Genomic DNA, 17,270 nt, shown 5'->3' on the forward strand with positions numbered 1-17,270 from the left:
ACTGCACTCTAGCCTGAGCAACAGAGCAAGACCCTGTTTCAAATAATAATAATAATAATAAAGAAGTCCCTTAGCAAAGAAGTGTTGGAGCTAGGGGTTGAGTTCCAAGTCCTCCATAAGGCAAAGGCCACAGGCTCTTTGCCCTGTGTCCCAAGGTAGGGGAACCAGGCAGAGCTGGAATGTGTGCTGTTTGCTTGCCCAAAAACCTATCCAGGCTTACAGGCCAATTGGGAGAAAACATAAAACATCCTCCACAGCCTACATTGAGCAAAACAAAACTTGATTTTGAGGGATTGTGCAGGTGTAGGAAGAGGAAAGACTCTTGTTGTGGGAGTCAGGATACCGGGTTCCACCTCGACTGGGCCCTTGCTGTTTGCGTGTCATTGAATCTCTCTGAAATGCAGTTTCTTCACGTATAAAATGTGGATAAAAGCGCCTACCTCCTAGGAATGATGTGAGGACTCAACAAGAGAATGCACGTGTTGTTCTGAATGTAGTACGGGGCACATAGCAAGCACTCAGTACTCCTTATGTTTTATTATTACCGTTATTAATACAAAGAGGTTGTGCTGCATGGTTGCTCATTCAGGCCCTGGTGGCTGTTTCCCACCTTCAGCCCTGGCTCCTGTGGCTAGAGCCCTGGTGCCCACAGCTCAACCTGGACCTGTCCACCCTTGAAGGGCTCATGATGCAGCATCAGGGAGTCCCAGATCGAGCCGCTACCACCTCCAAGTCGGCTGCAGCTGTGCATCCGCTCAGACCACAAGACTCAATGGAGGATGCTGACCTCTCTTTGTTCTCCCAACGAGTACTAAGCAAGGAGGGAAGGAAGGTGAGCGCTTAGAAAAAACGTGTTGGTTTCAACTGAAATGACATTAAGCTATCGTGGAGGTAAAGGAGAGGGGTTGAGCCGGTCAGGAATCCAGGCAACCTGACCCTATTTGCCAGTGTCCACTTTTAATTTTGGTCGCTAAGGGCAAGCGCCCGTGACAAACATGGCGGCGGCAGCCTCAGGCGCGGTCACCTGCCGGAGCTGCGCCCGGGGGCCGCGCGGAGCCAATCGCTGGGCGGGGCGGAGGGAGAGGCTGGGGAAGCCCTAGAAGTGCGCGCAGGCGCACTGGCTCGCACCTGGCTCCCGCCAGCCGTGGGATTAGGCTTCGCCGGCTACGATTGCGGTGAGACGCTGGCCAGAGGCCGGGGCTCGCGGGCAGGAGCGGGCTGGGCTGGGGCCGATCTGGCACAAACGACAGACCCGAGGGGGAGGGGAATGCTTTGCGCTCTGGGAGTCATGGGGGCTATCTGCGGGGGTCTTTAGGGTGATCATATTGTGGATTGGGAGAGTTGTGTGGTCCGGGCGGAAGAAGCGGGGTTCAAGGGGGCAAGGGTGGAATCCTCGCAGAAAGGCTCTCCGGGGGTCTGGAGGAAAGGGATGCAGTGGGTCAAATAGCTCCCTGGTGGTCTGGGATCGAGGGATGCACTGGTCAGGCCGGGATCCGTTCCATTAGCATAAAGGCATTTAACCCTGGTGGCACTTGGGGAGCTTTGAAAAAACACCGATGCTGGGCCCGCCCGAAGAGATTCCGATTTAACTGTTCTGGGTGAGGCCTGGGCCTCGGTATTATTGCACAGCTCCTCAGGTGATTTTAACGTGCAGGCGGTAGGGAGCAGCCCTACGCGTGTTTCAGCACCAGCTATTGAGTGAAGAGCTCCTGGGCTGATCCCAAACTCCTCAGTGGCTTGGGAGGGGTGGGTGGTCCTGAGGTGAAGCTGTCGCCTCTTCTGGGACCTGTGGGGGAGGGAGAGGGAGAAGGTCCCCATCTCAACAAGTTGAAAGCTCATTTCCAGCCGGAGGAGGAGGATGGGCCCCCACCCCCCAACCCTGGTGCTAGACCCTGCTGTGGGGAGACTGGGCAGGAAGACAAGACCCCGAGAGTGAAACAGGAAACACAGCAGACAATTCAGGGGTCAGCTGCCTGTTGAGAAAAGGGCACATATTATACCTTTCATGTTCATTTGTTCATTTGGTATTCCTGAGGACAGGCAGAGAATGGAATTATTTTCTCTGCTTCACAGATGTAGGAATAGACTCAGATAGTAAGTTAAAGATAATGTTCACACCTGACCCAGGGCTCCTGACTCCAAATTATGCCTCTTCTTAGCTTTTACCTCTGCACTAATGTCTCTTGTACAGTCTGATGCCTCTCACTCCAGGGGCCCAGTTCGGCATTCTTGGTTTCCGCCACTAAATTCATCAACCTCCCCCACCCACCATAGGCTGGTTCAGAAATCAGGGAGATGCTGCTGCTTCCATCCCTTTCTAGTCTTTACCTACCAGGGGCCTGGTAGGGTGAAGGGGAAGAGTTTTGACACCTGCTAGAGGGCTTCTTCCAAACAGATCTGTCACTTCCCCACCCCCAGCGCCCCACCTGTTGTCCTCAGCATAGAATCTTGCACAAGGTTTACAAAACCCTTCCTGATGTGGCCCCTTTCTCCCTCGCTGCTCTGAGCTGTCTTCCCAGATTGTTTCTGTGTCTCTTAGCACAGTGCTGTGCACCCGGCGAAAGCTTAATAAATGTTCCTCTGTTATGATCGCTATTCTTCTTTGTACCTGCTGCCTTGCTTTAGTGTCTTACTCAGAGAGGCACATCAAGCCTCCCAGGCTGCCCCTTCTCTCTGACTCCCACAGTTAAGCAGAACACAGAGCTAGAAGGGGCACAGTGGGGTCTGAGGATGACAGTTTTCCTATGACTGCTGCAGCTGTTCCCTAGGGCTGAGGATGTTGATATTGACCTTTTAGGGGCCAATCGACCCAGCAGGGATTGACTGAGCACGCTGAGGGAGCCTGGTGGAGGCAAAGGGCAGGGATCAAGGGCGGGACTAACCCAGCCCTGCTTTTTTTTTTTTTTTTTTTAAGAGACGGAGTCTCACTCTGTCCTCCAGGCTGGAGTGCAGTGGCGCGATTTCGGCTCACTGCAAGCTCCTCCTCCCGGGTTCACACTATTCTCCTGCCTCAGCCTCCCGAGTAAGCTGGTACTATAGGCGTGCCCGCCACCACGCCTGGCTAATTTTTGTATTTTTAGTAGAGAGGAGGTTTCACCGTGTTAGCCAGGATGATCTCGATCTCCTGACCTCGTGATTCGCCCGCGTCGGCCTCCCAAAATGCTGGGATTACAGGCGTGAGCCACCGCGCCCGGTATCAGCCCTGCTTTTAAGACGCCTGTGGGCTGGAGGAGGGGAAGGGAGGCATTTGGATGCCTGATAAGGGGGAAAACGGGAGAGAACACCTGATTGGGTGTGCTTGGGAAAGCCGTGACACTGGATGAGCAGGATTTGATAAGATGGGGGCAGGGTGTGGGGGGATGATGAAGTGAGAACGCTGTTGTTTTAGTCAAAACCTGTTTTGAATCTTGACTCCAGCACCTACTAGCTTTGTAACTTGGGCCTGTTATTTAATCTTCAGAGCCTTGGTTTCTTCATGTACAAAACGTGAATGCAGATAATAACAGAGCTGTAAGGGGTCTGATGATGGATATAAAAGCCAAGCATACCCTGTATGGCTGAGGAATAGTATATAGTTATCCTAGGGTATCTTAGGTGACAGGAACAGCATGAACAAAAGTGTGGAGGTGGCATTTAGGAAGGAATTTGATGGATGGCAGACAAGAGGGGCTAGGATATTCCAGGTGGCAAAAAGCATAAAGCTTGGGTGCTGGAAAGACAATTTCAATCATGGATTTGGCAGAAAGGTTAATGATTTTTATTTTTGATTGATGTTGCCCCAGCTGGTCTCTAATTTCTGGCCCCAAGTAATCCTCCTGTCTTGGCCTTCCAAAGTGCTAAAATTACAGGCATGAGCCACAACGCCCCACCTAGTGACTGATCTTTAAAGATCATGAAACCACACGGTGGCTCTCGCCTGTGAGCCAGCACTTCAGGAGGCCAAGGCGGGCGGATTGCTTGAGGTCAGGAGTTCAAGACCAGCCTGGCCAACGTGGCGAAACCCCGTCTGTACAAAAAATACAAAAATTAGCCAGGCATGGTGGCGCACGCCTGTGATCCCAACTATTTGGGAGGCTGAGGCAGGAACATTTCTTGAACCTGGGAGGCGGAGGTTGCAGTGAGCCAAGATCCCACCGCTGCACTCTAGCCTGGGCGACAAAGTGAGACTCCGTCTCCAAAAAAAAAAAAAATCATGAAACCAAACTTCAAAGAAATGGAAAGAAAATGGCTACTGTGGGCCGGGCGCAGTGGCTCATGCCTGTAATCCCAGCAGTTTGGGAGGCCAAGGTGGGTGGATCACAAGGTCAGGAGTTCAAGACTAACCTGACCAACATGGTGAAACCCTGTCTCTACTAAAAATACAAAAATTAGCTGGGCGTGGTGGTGCATGCCTGTAATCCCAGCTACTCGGGTGGCTGAAGCAGGAGAATTGCTTGAACCTGGGAGGCAGAGGTTGCAGTAAGCCGAGATTGTGCCACTGCACTCCAGCCTGGGCAACAGAGCAAGACTCTGTCTCAAAAAAAAAAAAAAAAAAAAAAGGAAAAAGAAAAAGAAAATGGCTACTGTGGGCCGGGCATAGTGGCTCACACCTGTAATCCCAACACTGTGGGAGGCCGAGGCAGGTAAATCACTTGAGGTCAGGAGTTCAAGACCAGCCTGGCCAATATGGTGAAACCCCAGTTCTATGAAAAATACAAAAATTAGGCCGGGTGTGGAGGCTCATGGCTGCAATCCCAGTACTTTGGGAGGCCGAGGCAGGCGGATCACAAGGTCAGGAGTTTGAGACCAGCCTGACCAATATGGTGAAACCCCGTCTCTACTAAATATACAAAAAAAAAAAATTTGCCAAGTGTGGTGGCGTGCGCCTGTAAATCCCAGCTACTCAGGAGGCTGAGGCAGGAGAATGGCTTGAACCCAGGAGGCAGAGGTTGCAGTGAGCCTAGATTGCACCACTGCACTCCAGCCTGGGCGACAGAGCAAGACTCCATCTCTACAAAAAGAAAAAAAATTAGCCGAGTGTGGTGGCAGGCGCTTGTAATCCCAGCTACTGAGGAGACTGAGGAAGGAGAATTGCTTGAACCCGGGAGGCGGAGGTTGCAGTGAGCTGAGATTGAGCCACTGCACTCCAGCCTGGGCGACAGAGCGAGACTCCATCTTAAAAAAAAAAAAATAGCTGCTGTGTATTGAGGGTCTTCCACGTAGCAGGCACTTGGCTTTAAATTCCTTTTGCATTTCAGCCCACAGCCATCTAAGAGGTTGACATTAACATCTCCACTTTGTGGGCGAGGAGCCTGAGGCTCAGGGAGAGGGAGTGACTGGCTCAAGGCCACCAGCTGGGACCATGAGGGTGGGTCTTGGAAGGTGCCAGGGAGGTGGGTGGAGTTGGTTGCAGGTTACAGGATTTCTCACCAGCTTATGCAAGGAGGCTGGTGTGGGCTCCAAGCTGTTCTTCCCTGGGAGAGGTGGGGCTGCTGTTCTTTGCTGGGGCAGATTGAGGGTGGGGAGGGCAAGTGGGAGAAGGCTGTTTCCCGATGGAGGAGTGGAATCTGGAAGAGAAACCATTAAAAGAGTAACCCTGCACACTCCTGCCTCAGCTTCCTCTCCAGGATGGCTGTTTACCTGGACAAGCTGCAGTTGGCACAGGTCTACAGGGGGCCGGGGGCAGTTTGTCTTTGGCATTCTCAAACATTGTATGTGTTCCTGCTCCTTGCAGGCCCCCATCTTCTGACTTTTCCTCGTGTGACCCATCTTTTCAAATTCCCTTACCTGAGGAAGGAGCCCGATTACAAGGATATTTCCCTGCTCCTACCCTGATCTAGGTGAGCCCAATAAAAAGCTACTTTCTGAGCATCTTCCGTGTGATAGCACAGTGCTCTGTGCTTCCTGGACATTTGTTTAATCCTTTCTGTACCCCTGTAAAGATAGGCATTATTGGCCAGGCGCGGTGGCTCACACCTGTAATCCCAGCACTTTGGGAGGCTGAGGTGGGTAGATCACCTGAGGTCAGGAGTTCAAGACCAGCCTGGGCAACATGGTGAAACCCCATCTCTACAAAAATACAAAAATAAGCTGGGCATGATGGCAGGTGCCTGTAATCCCAGCTACTCGGGAGGCTGAGGTGGGAGAATTGCTTGAACCTGGGAAGCAGAGGTTGCAGTGAGCCAAGATTGCACCATTACACTCCAGCCTGGGCAACAAAGCAAGTCTCCACCTCAAAAAAAAAAAAAAAAAAAAAAAAAAGATAGGCATTATTATCTGATTTTATAGATGAAGAAACTCCGGCCCAGAAGGGTTGAATTGCCTGAGGTTACACTCTTAGTAGGAAGTACAGTTGGGATTTGAACCCAGGCCCTGCTGATGGCAAAGGTCATACCTGTTCCATCTCATTAACCTTTGAGGTTTTCTTCTACCCAGTGTGGGTGCAGGGAGGTGGCTGGGGGAGGCTGGGGACCTTGTGTTCAGGGCTCACCTTCTCCAGCAACAAGGACAAATCACTGGGCATCTGGGTAGGCGTGGGGAGCCTTCACTCCATTTTGACAAAGGCAGGAGAGTTCTGAAAGCCCTGGAGGAATTGGAGTAAGTGACCCTGCTAAGGATAGTAACAGAGGTGGACATTGTGCTTTATAGCCCCAAGCACCTTTAGAGAGCATCTCATTTAATTCCCACCTCATCCCTGTGTGGCGGGCATGGGGCCTCTCCATTTTAGGGAAGGGCTGAGAGGTTGGATAGTAATGATCTGTAAAGCTTTAATGCTCACCATTTTAAAAAATTTATTTGTATTTATTTCTTTTTGAGGTAGAGTCTTGCTCTGTTGCCCAGGCTGGAGTGTAGTGGCATGTTCTGGGCTCACTGTAACCTCCACCTCTGGGGTTCAAGCGATTCTCCTGCCTCAGCTCCCCAGTACCTGGGATTACAGGTGCCCGCCACCACGCCGGCTAATTTTTGTATTTTTGGTAGAGACAGGGTTTTGCCATGTTGGCCAGACTGGTCTCAAATTCCTGGCCTCAAGTGATCTGCCCACCTTGGCCTCCCAAAGTGCTGGGATTACAGGTGTGAGCCACTCCACCCAGCCCCATATGTCTTTTTAACGTATGTTACTCAGAAAAGCAGTGTCGAGGGAATGTAGGGTGATGGATGTGTTCATTATCTTGTTTGTGGTTATTATTTCACAGGTACATGCATATGGTAAAACTTATCAGCTTGCATGCTTTGAAAACTGTGCAGTTTAGTGTTTGTCAATTAGACCTGAATAAAGCTTTGAGGAAAAAAAGAAATGCATTTTCTTCAGGGGGTTCAAGGGCCTCAGGGAAAGGCCATCCTCCTGCCTTGGGACAAGATAGGATCACTGTGGCCCACGGGGGTGGTGGTGGGGACTTGCAGGCTTAGAGTGCTTCTTCTTTTTTTCTTTTTGAGACTGAGTTTCGCTCTTGGTGCCGAGGCTAGAGTGCATTGGCGCAATCTTGGCTCACTGCAGCCTCTGCCCCCCAGGTTCAAGCAATTCTCCTCCCTCAGCCTCCCTAGTAGCTGGGATTACAGGCATGTGCCACCATGCCCGGCTAATTTTTTGTATTTTTAGTAGAGATGGGGTTTCACCGTGTTGGCCAGGCTGGTCTTGAACTCCTGACCTCAGGTGATCTGCCCACTCCAGCCTCCCAAAGTGCCTTATTACAGGCGTGAGCCACGGCACCCGGCTGGGTCTCAGGGTTTTTATAAGCACAGGATGGGGGCGTGGTGGGCCGGGTGGTCTTGGGAAATGCAACATTTGGGCAGGAAAAAAAAAAATGCCTGTCCTCACCTAGGTCAAGCCAGGGGTGGAGCCCTAGCCAGGGACCACGCCCTCCTCTACCCAGCACTTCCCTTCCCTGATTCCATATCATTTAAAGGGACCACATTCTTCCGTTTCTGGCACTTCCCTTCCCGTCTTCCTTATCAATACCAACAGTGAGTGCTTTCTGTGAGTTACCTTGTTTAATCCTTATGATTTGCAAAATAGGCATAACAATCTCCTTTTACCTTTTGCAGAAGAGGAAGCTAAGGCCTGGGTTGGGTAACTGCCTGATGTTTTACTGTAAGTGCATTGTGTGCCCAAGCTCAGGGTTGTCCCGTCTAGACCATTAAAGTCACACAGTGCAATTTAAGAAGACACTGAGGCCGGGAGCGGTGGCTCACACCTGTAATCTCAGCACTTTGGGAGGCCGAGGTGGGTGGACCACAAGGTCAGGAGATCGAGACCATCCTGGTGAAACCCCGTCTCTACTAAAAATACAAAAAATTAGCCGGGCGTGGCGGCGGGTGCCTGTGGTCCCAGCTACTTGGGAGGCTGAGGCAGGAGAATGGCGTGAATCCGGGAGGTGGAGCTTACAGTGAGCGGAGATCTCGCTACTGCACTCCAGCCTGGGCAACAGAGCGAGACTCTGTCTCAAAAAAAAAAAAAAAGACATCGAGCATCCAGCCCTGGCACGCGACCTGGCTCAGCACTTGCTGGGTGTCTGCCGTCTCTTCCCACAGGCTCTCTGTTTCCTCGAGTCACTCCCAGATTAGTGGTGTCTAGCTCAGCACTGTTTCTGTTATACTTCATTCATAATTCCCAGCGCTGTTGTAAGTACAAACTCTCTCCTGTTGGAAATGAGTTTTTAAATGATTCAGAGGTCTGGGGTTAAGAGCAGAGCTGGCTCTGATCCCTGTTGCTCACTGGTTCCTTCTTCCCCAGGGACGAGGATGGGAAGACCGCCTGTGGCCATAAGCCCTCCCCGGTGCTCCTGGGGCTAAGGCTGGGGCTGCAGCCATGGGGCTGGGTCAGCCCCAGGCCTGGTTGCTGGGTCTGCCCACAGCTGTGGTCTATGGCTCCCTGGCTCTCTTCACCACCATCCTGCACAATGTCTTCCTGCTCTACTATGTGGACACCTTTGTCTCAGTGTACAAGATCAACAAAATTGCCTTCTGGGTCGGAGAGGTAGGGCCAGTGATGGGTGGCCAACATGGAGGAGGGGGTGGGGTGGAGACTAGAGGCTGCCCAGGCTGCTGGGCAGATTGCAGGTGCCTGGTCCCACCCAGTCAGAGGCCTGGGCAGTCCAGGTTGTTTACCAAGACTCATCAAGAAAAGCTGTGGAGGCCTTGATGACTCCTCCTCGATGGGGACTAGACTAGCTTTCCTGGCCACTGTCTTACATAGTTGCTGTTCTGTGTACTCATATATATAATATGTTCACGTATATGAATTTATCAGCTGCATACATTTACCAGCTGGGCCCTGGATGGGTGGGAGTTTGAAGGGGGCAGTGGTTTGACTGGCAGAGTAGGTTTTTTGTTTTTTTTTTTGAGATGGAGTTTCACTTTTGTCTCACAGGCTGGAGTGCAATGGCGCAATCTCAGCTCACTGCAACCTCCGCCTTCGTGGTTCAAGTGATTCTCCTGTCTCAACCTCATGAGTAGATGGGATTACAAGCACCCGCCACCACGCCCAGCTAATTTTTGTATTTTTAGTAGAGACGGGGTTTCGCCATGTTGGCCAGGCTGGTCTCAAACTCCTGACCTCAGGTGATCCACCTGCCTCGGCCTCCCAAAGTGCTGGTGTGAGCCACCAGCGCCTGGCCAGAGTGGGTTTTAGCAGAGGAACTGACACCAGCAAAGGTTTGCAGGTAGGAAAGCTGGGGCCATCTTTGAGGGGTGGTGAGCAGGCTGGGGGGGGGAGGAGCCCTGGAGAGGATGCTGTCTAGAGCCCACCTGCCTGTCTCCTCTCTGCCTGCAGACAGTGTTTCTCCTCTGGAACAGCTTCAATGACCCCCTCTTCGGTTGGCTCAGTGACCGGCAGTTCCTCAGCTCCCAGCCCCGGTTGGTGTATTGGGAACAGCTCGTAATTGGTTCAATCCCACCCTACTGCTACCCAGGAGGGAGGACCCCTGCCTGTGTTTGGGGTGGGGAAGGAAGGGGAGACTATTTCAGTGTTGCCCATGGCTCTTCCCTTACTGGGGTCCAGGGTGCTCTGTTTGGGTTGGAGAGGTGGCCTTGGACGTACACTTGCCTGGCTCGGCAGGGGAAGAGATCTACCCTGGCTTGGCTTGGCTGGCCCCTCTGGACTGTGGACTGCAAACACCCTCTGCTGCTTCTGGAAGATTCCTTTGCCCCATCCCTGCTTGAGCCCATCATCACCCCCAACCTTGAGAAGTGGGCATCCCATACCCTTTGGCCATCAGCCCGACAGGCTAATAAGGGGGTGGAAATTGGGGCAGAGGAGGAGAGTGTACCCACTGGTGAGTTGTGCTTCCTAAGTTGCAGACTGGGGACTTAGGGGACAGTGGGACCACCCTGTTGTGAGTCCCACACCCTGGGCCTCCATCCCTCCCCTGGGGCCTGGGCAAGGGGAACTTCAGCCTGCCAAGTCTGACACGGCATCTCCCAACAACTCTCCTTTCCCCGGCAGGTCAGGCGCCGGGCTCTCCTCAAGGGCTGTGGTGCTGGCCCGGGTGCAGGCCCTGGGCTGGCATGGGCCGCTGCTGGCGCTGTCGTTCCTGGCGTTCTGGGTGCCCTGGGCCCCAGCTGGCCTGCAGTTCTTGCTGTGCCTGTGCCTCTATGATGGCTTCCTGACGCTCGTGGACCTGCACCACCATGCCTTGCTGGCCGACCTGGCCCTCTCAGCCCACGACCGCACCCACCTCAACTTCTACTGCTCCCTCTTCAGCGCGGCCGGCTCCCTCTCTGTCTTTGCATCCTATGCCTTTTGGAACAAGGAGGATTTCTCCTCCTTCCGTGCTTTCTGCGTGACACTGGCTGTCAGCTCTGGGCTGGGCTTTCTGGGGGCCACACAGCTGCTGAGGCGGCGGGTTGAGGCGGCCCGAAAGGACCCAGGGTGCTCAGGCCTGGTTGTGGATAGCGGGTGAGTGGCCAGCCCCGGCTCTTCAGGTCCTCACCAGCAACCTTCTAAGTCTGATTTCGGTGCTGGGTCCCCGGCTGATGGGGGCTGCCCTGGGATGTGTTGGGGGATAACTCTGGCCAGCCCCAGGCAGTTCTCCACTCCCTTCTGCCCCATAGCCTGTGTGGAGAGGAGCTGCTTGTGGGCAGTGAGGAGGCGGACAGTATCACCTTGGGCCGGTATCTCCGGCAGCTGGCACGCCATCGGAACTTCCTGTGGTTCGTGAGCATGGACCTGGTGCAGGTATGGGGAGCAGCTCCCGGCCCCTCTACAGCTGGGCTGGACTTCACTCAAGGGGACAGACTCCTCAAGAGCTGGGAACTCAGCCACGCATGGTGGCTCATGCCTGTAGTCCCAGCACTTTGGGGGGGGGAGGCTGAGGTGGGTGGATCACTTGAGGACAGGGGTTCGAGACCAGCCTGGCTAACATGGCGAAACCCCATAAAAATACAAAAATTAGCTGGGCATGGTGTAATTCCAGCATATCTGTAATTCCAACTACTTGGGAGGCTGAGGTAGGAGAATCACTTGAACCCGGAAGGCGGAAGTTGCAGTGAGCTAAGATGTCACCACTATACTCCAGTCTGGGCAACAGAGTGAGACTCCTTCTCAAAGAAAAAAAAAAAAGAGCTGGGAACTGAGTTCTGGGCCACCCAGGAGGTCTGCTGGGCAATTTGATGGCAGGAATGCAGGTTGAGTAGTCAGGAGGCCTGGATTCTAGCTCCCTCTGAGCTTTTCCCTCCCTATGTGCTCTTAGGCAGGTCTCAGGCTCTCTGGGTAGCCCTGTCCTCTCCTGTAAAGTGAGGATATGAGACAGAGATGCCCCCTTTGGGGACCCTCTAACAGTCTTTTTAAGACAGCAACCGCTGCCAGGTGCAGTGGCTCACGCCTGTAATCCCAGCACTTCGGGACGCCAAGGTGGAAAGACCGCTTGAGCCCAGGAGTTTGAGGCTGCAATGAGTTATGATTGTACCACTGCACTCCAGCCTGGGTGGCAGAGAAAGGCTCCATCTCTAAAAAAAGAAGAAGAGCTAAGTGCTGTACCTAAAACATGTAGTATATAAACTAGCTGAACTTAGAAATAAACTGTTTTCATGTTATGAAATTTGTTTCACTAATGTGTTTTCTTTTTTTTTTTTTTCTTCTCACTTTGTTGCCCAGGCTGGAGTGTAGTGGCATGATCTAGGCTCACTGCAACCTCTGCCTCCTGGGTTCAAATGATTCTCCCACCTCAGCTTCCTGGGTAGCTGGGATTATAGGCATGCAACACAACACCCGACTAATTTTTTATATTTTTAGTAGAGACGGGGTTTCGCCATGTTGGCCAGGCTGGTCTCAAACTCCTGGCGTTAAGTGATCTGCCTGCCTTGGCCTCCCAAAGTGCTAAGGTGCTAGGATTACAAGTGTGAGCCCCTGTGCCCAGCCTCACTAATGTGTTTTCAATTAAAAATAAAAAGCTTTTAATTGCTCCAGTACTATTTTGCCATGGCTTCTAACTTTTTAGCAAAGTTAGATAGCACCAGGAATGTGGTTTTAGGTTGTGTTCTGGCATGTTCTGTGTTTAGGGACATGGGGAAAAAGGCCTGCTCTCACTCTTGCTGCTCTGAGGATGGGGACTTGGGGGGGATGTGTGTTCCCCTGTTGGCTTCTGGCCTTGTCAGCTCTCCTCCCCCTGGAAGCCTCCTCACCATCCCTGTCGGGTTGCAGGTCTTCCACTGCCACTTCAACAGCAACTTCTTCCCTCTCTTTCTGGAGCATCTGTTGTCCGACCATATCTCCCTTTCCACGGGCTCCATCCTGTTGGGTGAGTGTGGACCTTGGGTGCCTCATGCAAGCTGGAAGGAGAGAGACCTGTATTTTTAGTAGAGATGGGGTTTCACCGTATTAGCCAGGATGGTCTCCATTTCCCGACCCCGTGATCCACCTGCCTCTGCCTCCCAAAGTACTGGGATTACAGGTGTGAGCCACTGCGCCCAGCCAGGGACAGTCTTTTTAAGACACCAAGTGCTGCCAGGTGCAGTGGGCATGGGGGGCAGGGTGTGGTGGGTGTTGAGGGGGGCGGAGGCTGTGCTGGTTGGTGTCGGTCCTCTTGGAGATGGTGGCACCCTGAGGGGGTGCAGTGGCTGGTTAACACAGAGGAATATCATCTGATGGGCCTGGGTGTGAGTCTTGACTCTGTGCTCATCTGGTGGGCAGCCTCAGGTGGGTTAGTTCATCTTTTTGGGCCTCTCTTTCTCATCCGTAAAGTGGGGATGATAATAGTACTCACCTTAAGGGGCTGTGAAGGTGAACTAAGACAGTGAAGCTCTTAGCACAGAGCCCGGTGCATCGCTAGTGTACAGGAATGCAGTCGGCTGTGAAGCTGATGGCACTCACTGGCACTGCAGCAGTGCCCTTGACAAGGTGGCGCCCCGTCTTCCTCCCCAGGCCTCTCCTATGTCGCTCCCCATCTCAACAACCTCTACTTCCTGTCCCTGTGCCGGCGCTGGGGCGTCTACGCGGTGGTGCGGGGGCTCTTCCTGCTCAAGCTGGGACTTAGCCTGCTCATGTTGTTGGCCGGCCCGGACCACCTCAGCCTGCTGTGCCTCTTCATTGCCAGGTATGCCCCTGCCCACGCTCCCCGCAACACCTCCATCCCATGCCTTCATTCCTGCCTGCTCTCTCCCTCTACTGCAGCAACCGCGTCTTCACTGAGGGCACCTGTAAGCTGCTGACCTTGGTGGTCACCGACCTGGTAGACGAGGACCTGGTGCTGAACCACCGCAAGCAGGCAGCCTCGGCACTCCTCTTTGGCATGGTTGCCCTGGTGACCAAGCCAGGCCAGACCTTTGCCCCGCTGCTGGGCACCTGGCTGCTCTGTTTCTACACAGGTGAGGGCCTGGTAGCAGGCAAGGGCTCTTAAGGCTCCAGGGGGCACAGCTTACCTGGCACACTGGCTGGCAAGCCTGGGCTCTGGGTCCAGTGACGGAAGGTGGCAACTGGCGTCCCCTCAACATGGCTAGAGTCACTGGGTCACCGATTCCGCCATGCTTTCTTAGTTCATTCATTTATTCATTCATTCAACAAATATGTACGGAATCCCTTCTCTGCAGGTCCTGCTGTGGGTGCCAGGGAGCTAACCATGAATAAGATAGACAAGGTCTTTGCCACCACGGAGCTTGTATTCTAGTCAGGGGTGGGCTGGGATTGGCAATAAACATCCAAACAAGACATTATCAGGTAGTAATAATGTTATGGTGAAATTAAGGTGATGTGAGATGGCGTGACCAAGAAGCTATGTAGTATTATCAGGGAAGGCCTCTCCGAGAAGGTGCCCCTCAGGATGTGAGCTGAATGGCAAGGATTTGTCTAGAAAAGGTCTCAGTGAATCGCAGGCAGAGGGAACAGCAGGCGCAAAGGCCCAGGGTGTCAGGGGTGATTAGGAAATGTGGCTGGAAAAGCGAAGAGGACTTTGTTGATCAGGGCAGTGTTGGAAGCAAGCTGTTGGGAGGGTTTTATTTTTATTTATTTATTTATTTATTTACTTTTTGAGATAGGGTCTCCCTCTCACCCAGGCTGGAGTGCAGTGGCACGATCTTGGCTCACTGCAGCCTCGACCTCCCAGGTTCAAGTGAGCCTGCCACCTAGCCTCCCAAGTAGTTGGGACCACAGGCGTATGCCAGCATGCCTGGGTAACTTTTTGTATTTTATGTAGAGATGGGGTTTTGCCAGGTTGCCCAGGCTGGTCTCAAACTCCTGAGCTCAGGTGATCCACCCACCTCGGCCTCCCGAAGTGCTGGGATTACAGGCATAAGCCACCACGCCCGGCCAGGGAGGGTTTTAAACAGGGAAGTGACGTGGTGTGATTGACTTTTTAACAAAATTCACTCTGGGCTGGGTGAGGTGGCTCACACCTGTAATCCCAGCACTTTGGGAGGCTGAGGAGGGCAGATCACCTGAGGTCAGGAGTTTGAGACCAGCTTGGTCAACATATAGTGAAACCCCCGTCTCTACTAAAAAATACAAAAATTAGCTGGGTGTGTTGGTGCATGCCTGTTGCCCCAGCTATTTGGGAAGCTGAGGCAGGAGAATCGCTTGAAACTGGGAGGCGGAGGTTGCAGTGAGTGGAGATCGTGCTACTTCACTCCAGCCTAGGTGACAGAGCGAGACTCCCTCTTTCAAAAAAAAAAAAGCTCACTCTGGCTGCCATATGGACAGCAGATCATAGGGAGGCCAGAATGGGGACAGCAGGGAGATCTTTGGGAGACTGGCAGAGGCCGTGGAGACTTGGGCCAGGGTGGTGGCAGGTGGGATACGTTTTGGAGTTGGGGGGAGATGAAGGATTGGGTGTTGGGGAGTGATGGCATGAAACCAACCAGGGAACTGAGGAGGACTTTGAGGTTTTGGGCCTGAGTTATTGGGTGGATGGTGGTGCCCGTCACTGAGATGGGAAGAGTAGGAGAGGAGTGGGTTTGGAGGAATCAGGAGTTGTGGTCTGGACACGTCCATGTGGTGTCTGAGATGTCACACCATAGACATGGAGGGCACCAAGGCTTGGAGGACAGTGGGCTGACCATGGTCTTTCTGTGCTCTCTTGTCCTAGGTCATGACCTCTTCCAGCAGTCCCTCATAACCCCTGTGGGGAGTGCCCATCCCTGGCCAGAGCCCCCAGCTCCAGCCCCTGCACAGGCCCCGACGCTCCGCCAGGGCTGCTTCTACCTGCTGGTGCTGGTGCCCATCACCTGTGCTCTGCTGCAGCTCTTCACCTGGTCCCAGTTCACGCTGCATGGGAGACGCCTGCACATGGTCAAGGCCCAGCGCCAGAACCTGTCACAGGCCCAAACCCTGGATGTTAAGATGGTGTGAGAGCTGTGGCAAGGTCACCCCACTGAGGATGCTGCTGGCAGCCTGGGGGAGGAGCCAGTTTTTTTTTTTTTTTTAAGGATTTCATAGTTTTTTTTTTTTTTTTTTTTGGAGATGTTGCCCAAAAAAATGGATCTGTTGCAGTGGTGCAATCTGGGCTCACTGAAACCACCACCCAGGTTCAAGCAATTATCCTGCCTCAGCCTCCCGAGTAGCTGGGATTATAGGAGCGTGCCACCATGCCCGGCTACTTTTTGTATTTTTAGTAGAGACAGGGTTTCATCATGTTGGCCAGGCTAGTCTCAAACCCCTGACCTTAGGTGATCAGCCCGCCTCGGCCTCCCAGAGTGCTGGGATTACAGGCGTGAGCCACTGTGGCCAGCCTAATTTTTGTATTATTTAGTAGAGACAGGGTTTCACCACATTGGCCAGGCTGGTCTCGAACTCCTGACCTCAAGTGATCTGCCTGCCTTGGTCTCCCAAAGTGCTGGGAATACAGGCATGAGCCACCGCACTCAGCCAGGAGCTAGTTTTACCAGCATCCTGCTCCACTGCCTTCCTCTAGTGCAGCCTGGAAGACATGGCAGCGGGGAGCTCCTGGGGCTGAGCCAGAAGCATCACTGCAATGAAAGTCTCTGCTTACCTGTCTGGCTCAGCTTGGGCAAGGGCTGGGCCATATGTGCTCAGGGACGTGCTTCTCTTCTAAGGCAGGAGGATAGAAGAGGACCAAGAAGGGAGGGGGCTGCCCTGTGGTGCACACGGGCCTGCCATGGGGCGTGGGAGCCCATCCCGCTGCCTGGCCGGAGCTGGCCGCTGTGGTGGACTCAGGAACCACTTTTAATACTGCAACTGCTCCCTTTTGCCCAGTCAGGGAAAGCTGTCTGTAAGTCCCACCTCCCCCTCGGTCCACCCTTCTAGTGGTTTCTCTGAGAGGTTTCTCTGCTTCAGCTGTGCTTGAAGTGGCATGCCTCCTCTGCTGCAGGGCTCCCCCACCCCCACACGGCCTCTAAAGATGTTTATTTCCTTATAGACTGAATAAAGTCAGCCATTCTCTTTTCTCAAGTCTGTGCTGTGTGAGTGAGTGGTGGGTTGCTGGGGTTGAGAACCAGGATTCCTTACTGACTAGAAAAAGCCCCTGAGAGCATTTTTCTGAATAAGAGTGGTAGGTAGGCTGGGCGCAGTGGCTCACGCCTGTAATCCCAGCACTTTGGGAAGCCGAGGTGGGTGGATCACCTGAGGTCTGGAGTTTGAGACCAGCCTGAGCCAACATGGCAAAACCCCATCTCTACTAAAAATACAAAAATTAGCCAGGTGTAGTGGTGTGTGCCTGTAATCCCAGCTACTTGGCAGGCTGGGGCAGGAGAATCGCTTGAACCCAGGAGGAGGTTGCATTGATCGCGCCACTGCATGCACTCCAACCTGGGCGACAGAATGAGACTCCATCTCAAAGAAAAAAAAAACCCACCTTGGTGGGTTACCAAGGTGCCAGGGAGAAAAACACAGATTGGTAACTGCATAG

General features: G+C 53.1%; 1 protein-coding gene across 3 annotated transcripts; it reads left to right on the forward strand.

Moving 5' to 3' along the window:
* Nucleotides 1-1,074: 1,074 nt before the first annotated feature.
* MFSD13A (major facilitator superfamily domain containing 13A) lies at nucleotides 1,075-16,813 on the forward strand. 3 transcript variants are annotated; one of them, XM_055352838.2, is made up of 11 exons: nucleotides 1,090-1,175; nucleotides 5,714-5,819; nucleotides 8,509-8,598; nucleotides 8,711-8,953; nucleotides 9,749-9,831; nucleotides 10,421-10,873; nucleotides 11,029-11,152; nucleotides 12,617-12,713; nucleotides 13,337-13,508; nucleotides 13,586-13,779; nucleotides 15,492-16,813. In XM_055352838.2, exons 4-11 carry the CDS (start codon nucleotides 8,786-8,788, stop codon nucleotides 15,752-15,754), a joined length of 1,554 nt encoding a protein of 517 aa, XP_055208813.2. In that variant the 5' UTR covers nucleotides 1,090-1,175; nucleotides 5,714-5,819; nucleotides 8,509-8,598; nucleotides 8,711-8,785; the 3' UTR covers nucleotides 15,755-16,813. The 3 variants fall into 3 exon arrangements, with proteins under 3 accessions (XP_055208814.2, XP_055208813.2, XP_004050071.3); XM_004050023.5 differs by lacking the exon at nucleotides 8,509-8,598; XM_055352839.2 differs by lacking the exons at nucleotides 5,714-5,819; nucleotides 8,509-8,598 and having other exon boundaries at nucleotides 1,075-1,175.
* The last annotated feature ends 457 nt before the right edge of the window (nucleotides 16,814-17,270 follow it).

Source organism: Gorilla gorilla, chromosome 8 (genome assembly GCF_029281585.2).
Source record: "Gorilla gorilla gorilla isolate KB3781 chromosome 8, NHGRI_mGorGor1-v2.1_pri, whole genome shotgun sequence".
Classification (NCBI taxonomy): domain Eukaryota; kingdom Metazoa; phylum Chordata; class Mammalia; order Primates; family Hominidae; genus Gorilla; species Gorilla gorilla.